The 7,410-nt window shown below is 32.4% G+C and overlaps 1 protein-coding gene across 1 annotated transcript in view; it reads right to left on the bottom strand.

Moving 5' to 3' along the window:
• LOC106878380 (CLIP-associating protein 1) overlaps window positions 1–7,410 on the bottom strand; it is a 156,455-nt gene that overhangs the window by 41,616 nt on the left and 107,429 nt on the right. The window contains exon 20 of the mRNA XM_052974145.1: window positions 2,752–2,889. Coding sequence (XP_052830105.1) covers window positions 2,752–2,889 — 138 coding nt within the window. The remainder of the gene's footprint in view (window positions 1–2,751; window positions 2,890–7,410) is intronic.

Raw genomic sequence — 7,410 nt, 5'->3', positions numbered from 1 at the left:
AAAGCAATAAACTGCCCCCCTCCCCCACCCCAATAATTAAATTTTTTCTTTTACCAATATTCTTTTTTATATGTGTAGGCAAAATGTTCAAAGAACAAGAGAAAGTAAATGCCAGTATCCTATCTTGAACTAAGACAAGTTAATTGCCAATAGTAAAAAAGAAAATTATTATTATAATTAGCTATCTATAAAAAAAGAAAAGAGGCTTAATCATGTAGAAACATGCTTTGTAAGAAACCAACTTCAAATAATCAAAACGTAAAAACAGCAAAAAAATTTTTCAAGACTAAGTCTATATTATAAAAACTGAATATTTGATCTTTAAATAACCTTAATTTCTATGAAAAATAGAGTTTAAAATAAATTAAGTGAATTAACCATTTAGAGCTGTCCTTCAATTAGTTAAACAGGACGAGTAATAAACAACATAGATACTGAAATATCAAAAACCATTTTACCCAGCTTATAACTAACTTGAAAATGAATGTATCCAAGAATACAGTGTGTATGTGAAACAAATGAAAAGAGAAACTTCATACAAAATTTGTAAAGTTGCAACCATTCTTAAGCTTCAACATGATTTGGCAATTATTCAAAGGAAAGTTTCCAGTCAACCCATTCATGCTCAATCCCAGCCTTGGTTTTATAATGTATTTAGCATTATTTTAAGTACCAACAACCTTTCCAACCATCAGTTCATCCATCCATCTTCTCCATCCACCATTCCAGGGAGGGTCGTAGGGGTAGAGTTGTCAGGCACCTCCTCTATAGGGTCCTATCAGAAGCAACCATTATTAGACATTCAGGCTGGATTCCCAAGTGTGACCAACTGAGACTATCCATATTCTTATCAAACCATCTCATTCTTGGACTACCCTTAGGTTTCCTACTGGTTGGCTTCGTGTGAAGAATCTGCCTTGCAATTTGTTCCTGCAACATTCTAATTACCTGACTGTAGAACTGGAGCCGAGACTCCCTGATCTCAAAGCTATGCACCCTGTTGAATAATGTTATTCCAGAGGTCCTTCGAAGGAACTCCATTTCGGCTGCTTTGTATTCGCGATTCTACTCTTTCGGTCATTACACAACATTCAAGACCAAAGGTGAGGACAGGCAGGAAAACCAAATTGAAAACAACAAGTTTGGCTCTTTTTCCTCCCTTTTTTTTTTTAACGAGCCTCTCCTCTTCTGAATATCAAATGTTGAAGCCGACACAGCACCAAGTAAATATTCATGACTTCTGCTGTCTTAAAAGATTGGTTTATAAAAATAGCTCAAAACTTATTTTATAGAAGATCAACAAAAAAAGAAACAAAGGAAATATAATTAAAAAGAAAAATCATCCATGCAGGATCAAAATAATTCAGACAGTGGAAAGCTGACTACATCATGCTTGATAAAATCTAGTTTGTTGCCTCATCTTTCTAAGTTCAAACTGTACTGGGATTGATAAAATATATAAAAATCACGATTATTGCAACATCCCCTCTATCACCACCACCACCACCACCACCACCTATGGTTTCCTCTTTAGAAACCAATATTCAAAAGAATTCCACAAGGTTGATCAAGATAGGAACCTCTAAATTATTCAGATTATCTCTTTTAAAACTCCTGAACTAGCTAATCTAACCAGGAGAAGCAATTTGTAACAAATAATTGAAGAGTGAAATGTTTTTAAAAAAAAAAAGAGTGACAGATTATCGTGAAATTATGAGAAGATAGAGATGGAATCCTCAAAAAGAAAGGAAGTACGTAGCAATAGAAAAAAAAAACAGTTTATTAAAAAGAAATCAAGATCAGATATAAATACAGTTATAAAGATTCAACTGAAAACTGCAACAAAATATAAAATCCACAAAATAATAACTAAATTGTGTAATTATTTAACCATAATTTAATTAATATATATTTGAGCAAAGAAATGCATTAAAAATTTACAGAATTTATTCTAGAATAGCATTTAAAGAATAAAAATACAAATAAGTTTAAGATTATTACATAAGATGAAATATTAAATTCCGATTTTGTTTTCCTATTGGTGACTTTCAGAGATTTTCTATTCAAAACCAATAAGATTTAAGAGATATTACATGAATAGGATAAAAACTAAGATATATGGCTGAATTCATATTTAGGGTTTTAGGGTAATTTAAAAAAAAAAAGGAACAAAATGTATTTTATTACAATATTTAATTTTTGAATTTATTTTCCTTTCTTTCTTTTTTCTTTTTCCAAATAATTACTTTTGCTTCCAATTATCAAATGGTGAAAGTTAAAATTTATGGCAAAGAGCTTTATAATAAAATGTTAATACAATAATGGAAATTTTAGTTGTTTTCAGTCATACTAATATTAAATAATATTTCACTTATTGCCTTTTCTTACTGATTGCACAGAGTTGGGGATAGTGTCAAGTGAAAAATCAGGTTTTAAATTTCAGTTCTGTAATGAAGGGATTCTCCCATATTAAGGAAGCATTGCATTGTTGAAAACATTGCTGTAAAATGGAATTCTGTATTGCAAAAATAACTATTTTCCCATTAACATCTATGTTTACTAACATGAAAGTCAATGAGAAAACAGGTTTTTGTGTTGTAAAATTCCATATTACAGCAAGATTTTCAAGAGTTTAATGCTTCTGTAATATAGGAATGCCAGTTCTTAGTTTCAGTTGAATACAAGAATTAAGAAACAATTATGGAGATGAAAGCTTTCACTTATTATAAATATACATAATATTTTCCTTACGCAGTGAACGTGTATTGTCTGGAGTAAGTCTAAGTGCTGTGGCCCTTGAAAATGAAGGATAAATACGTGCGGAGCCAGTCAGATCTAGATCACTACTAGAGCGCACTATCCCACCCGTGCTGTTAGCTCTAGTACCATCTGTAACAGGATAAAAATTAAAAAAAAAAGCAAAACAAAACAAAAACAACATCCAAGCTATACAACAGGTATGAAAAAAATAAAAATGGCACAAAACAAGTAAAGGGTTATGACTGAACTGAATGCAACAGGAAGCCAGGAATAGTAACACAAGTGGCAAGAAATATCACCAAAAACCTCAGCTTACCTTCAGTATCATCACCTTCGCCACCAACTTCTGGCAGAAGGAGCACAAATGGCAAATTATTGTAAAAATATATAAAGCAAGTCATGCAGGGGAAAAAAATATTTACAAAATAAGAAAGAAAAAAAACTATTTGCAATATAAAAATTCAGACATTGAAATTTTGCCAATTGTGAGATTCAATCAAAATCCAAACATTTATAAATAAATAATATTAGTTTCATTTCGGGAGTGTCTCTTTTGTGCTGTTCTGGAATAATACTGGCAATATATTTGAAAGAAAATAATTGCAAAAAGTGGAAAATATGCACAGCCAAGTGTGTCTGTCTGTGTGTGTTTGTGTTTTAAAAATGTAAATAGATTTCAACAGCATATCAGTTAATTCTGTAGGGTTCTAAAAGAAGGTTTATATACGAAGGAGAAAAAAAAGAAAAACTAACGATGGAGGATTTTTATTTATTTATTTATACCCTCCACCCCTTATTGAGGAACAGACACAAACAAACTTCCTATTCATAGAATTTGAATAATGTATTTATTGTCAATAAGTAAATAAAATTAACAAGTTCATTACTCAAACCTAAACAATGTTTTATATGAAATAATCAATCAAAATCATCAAATATTGAAATTTAAAATTCTTAAAGAAAAGTCTTTTTGAACATTTTCACCCCCAAAGTGTGAATAATAACTGGCCAAAAGACATTTTTTGCATCTATTGTAAGAGACGTTTTCAAAGTCCACAGGCTAAAACCAGACAGAATATAAAAAGCTATCAAAAAAGCAGAAGTTTTTTTTTATAAAGGATCTGTTTACAAAGTGTAAACAAAAAAATAATTTAGATAAGTTCTAAAAGGTCAGACTACCTAAATGTGTTTTTAGTATTGATAACTACGGAATTAATAATATCAAAACACTGAATTATCACTTGATCACAAAGATTAATAGATCTCGCTTGTTATTAAACTTTTAAGCTGAACTGTTAAAGATGCAAGTGAATTTTAAAAATAAAATAAAATTTGTTTTCTAAATATTTATAGGAAGAGATCATTATCATCATTATTTCATATCCCACCCCACCCCCATTTGCAGGAACCGGATAGATTTTTACCAATGCCACTTATTACAGCCCATTGTCACTTCCCCAGTGAATCTAAGCATTCAAAAACCAACTATCACCAATATTTTTCGTAATTGCCTCAGTAGTCTTCTCCTTTCTCCTCACCCTCCTTTCACTAAGTGCTTCTTTACTCAGCCATCAACCATGACCCGCATCAAATATCCACACAACACCACACCAAAGTTGATTCCTCTTGTACGTCATCATTCATCCGTGCCAACATTCCATACGCATTCATCAGAGCACGCTGACCTCATTTTGCCAAGCTTCTGCATACCCGCTGCACTCAATGCTACCATGCAATGTCACATATTCTGCACAAGAATAATACAATTTGCCTCTTACAGAGAAAATCCAGTTCTTGCCAACAGAAGTAATATTTTGCTGGCCATTTCTTACCTCATTCTGAAGCACCCACCTCCACATTCATAACAGACATAACTACTTCCACATATTTGAAAGAATAAATTCCATGGATACTATCTCCTTGCTAACTACTCTTGTGCATTTGCTACTTACAATGCCCTTCTCTATCAGCCTGTCTGATCCCACTGCATCTCTTGTGCACCCAGTTGGCCATTCAATATAGAATTCCTACCTATACCTTTTCTGTATATTAGGAATGGCCACTAACTAAAACTGAAAAGTTGATATCCATAAACTAACACAAATAACAAAAAGAATATTTTCAAATAAATATAATAATTGGTACAAATAAAGGCTTCAAATATTGGCAAAATTTGAATGACTGAAGAAAATATTTTAAACAATAAACAGCAAATAACAATAAAGAAATAAAAAATTAAAAACAAAAAAGCAAAATACAACAAAACTAACAATCTTAACAAAATGAGTTTGAAAGAACCTCCACACCATCTGATAACCCTTTAATATTTTACCCCACAATTTATGCAATTTAAAGCTGGCGGAATCATTAGAGCATAGGAAATAAAGTACCAGTAAAATACTGGGGTTGGTGGTATTGACTAACACCTCCCCTCAAAATTTCTGGTCTTGAGCCTATTTTTCAATTTTGATTTTTCTTTCGTTTAAAAATTGAAAGACAAATTTTAGTTTAGGAACAAAACATCTGAGATTCTAATAACACTGTATAGGATTGGGCTGTTTAAATGATTAAGCAATTAACAAGTACATAATCATCAGAAACAGTAGGAAACAGATACAAGTCTTTTGTTACGCCTCAGCCTAGACTGAAAAAGAGTTGTGATATGGAATGACTCAATCCTAAAGATAATACTCTATTTGAGGCTATAGAATACCCTGCCATCCAGTAACCGGACTGACTGGAATATTGAGTGCCAGCAAAAACATTCAAAAACATTCTATAGCCTCTTGTGTGCATCGTGTTCTGGTACAAGTTGTTGTGATGGACACTGCTGCAGCACCTGACGGACAGTCAGTGCTGTAGATTTTCAGTCCAGCAGTTCTCAATGAATTCAATATTCTTAGAGTGGAGATTTAAAGTGGCATTAAGAGGTGGTACTACACATGTGTATATTGGTGCAGATAACATCATCGTCATCATTGAATACTCATTTTCCATGCTAGCATGGGTTGGACAGTTTGACAGGAGCTGGCAAAGTCAGGGGCCACCCTTGACACCATTGTCTGTTTTGGCATGGTTTCCATAGCTGGATGCCCTTCCTGATGCCAACCACTTTACAGAATGTATGAGTGCTTTTTGTGTGGCACCAGCAATGATGCTTATCATGTGGCACCAGCAGGGTCACCAAGTACTTTGCAAAACAAAGACCCCTGCCTCAGCAGGGAGAAGGGAGTAATAGAGAGGGGGGTGGCTTTGGGCCAGTTGATGAGAGATGAGAGGTACAGGAGGGGACAATAAGTGTCTTGCCTTAACTTCAGTAATGTGTTTATGAATATAATACAATAAAAAAAAAACAAATTTGAAAGGAAAAGCAAAAATATTCAACAACAGGCTAAATAACTAAAAGAACACCAGGTATTATTTGACAACATAAAAGAAAGAAAAAAAAATGTTTATAACTACAATATTACAACTTAATATCTACAACATAAATCAAGCTAAATCAACACTATAGTTGTCAAAGACACAGCTTTCATATTATATATATATATATATATATATATGAGAGAGAGAGAGAGAGAGAACAAATATGAGCACCTAATGTAAATATATTTATGAATAAACCATAAAAATTAGTGTGGTTATAGCTATGTTATTGTATATACTGTATTTTGTTAGTAAAGGGGTATCGGAAATAAAAATTTGTTAGTTCTAAAGTGAAGTGTTTTTGAACAATAATTCTAAGATATTTCTTAGTAAAGTGAATAAAATAATGGAAGAAATATAAACTTTAAATGAAATTAGTCCAATGAGAGGTTAATGATATGAAGTAGCCAGTAAATGGTTAAAGAGCATTTCAAAATACAATACACGTGTAGACTTTCTGCTGGAATTAATTACATGACTATGCAAATAAAACAAAAAGAAGTGAGTGCAAGAACAATAGGTTCTTATTCCATATCGTTTGATGGGGTTGGTGTGGGAGAGCGTTCAAATGCTCTGAACTAATTACTGGCAACTTCAAAATAATGAGTAAATTAATGTAAAATAGAGAAATTAATAAATAATAATAAATGTCTGTATGTGTGTACATGGTTAAATCAATAAAGACAGGTGAACTAGAATTAAAATAACATCCTGATATTTTTATTGCTAAAATAGCCCAGTGTGTATCCATAATAATGTATAAAGCTTTATTTTGATGTCTCCTTTACAGATTTAATGGGAAGCTGCAGAATACTAAAGCATTGTCAAGCTGGTACTTAAGTAAAATACCGAGAAAGAAATCTTGGAAGAATTCTAATGGAGATGAATGATGCCCCATCACAGAGAACTGAAATATTAGGCTGAAAGAATTTAAGAGAGGGACAAAGTCAGTAACCAAGGAAGAAAAGTCTTGTGACCACAACAAATTTTGGAATCTTTCAGAGATTTCTTTTAATAAAAATTGTAGAAGAGTGACATTTTGGTGTTAATTTACTTTCAAAGTGACTTAGTATTGGCACAGTTAACATTATCGAAAGTTCCAGGTTCGATCCCACTGCATAGCACCTTGGATATAGATTTTCTACTGTAGTTTTAAGTTGAACTATACTATGAAAGTGAAATTTGGAAGACAGAAACTCTGAGAGGGTCTGGCATGTGTGTGTG

Source organism: Octopus bimaculoides, chromosome 17 (genome assembly GCF_001194135.2).
Source record: "Octopus bimaculoides isolate UCB-OBI-ISO-001 chromosome 17, ASM119413v2, whole genome shotgun sequence".
NCBI classification, from domain to species: domain Eukaryota; kingdom Metazoa; phylum Mollusca; class Cephalopoda; order Octopoda; family Octopodidae; genus Octopus; species Octopus bimaculoides.
Note: the sequence above shows the minus strand (reverse complement) of the source record. Positions and strands in the feature narration are given on the sequence as shown.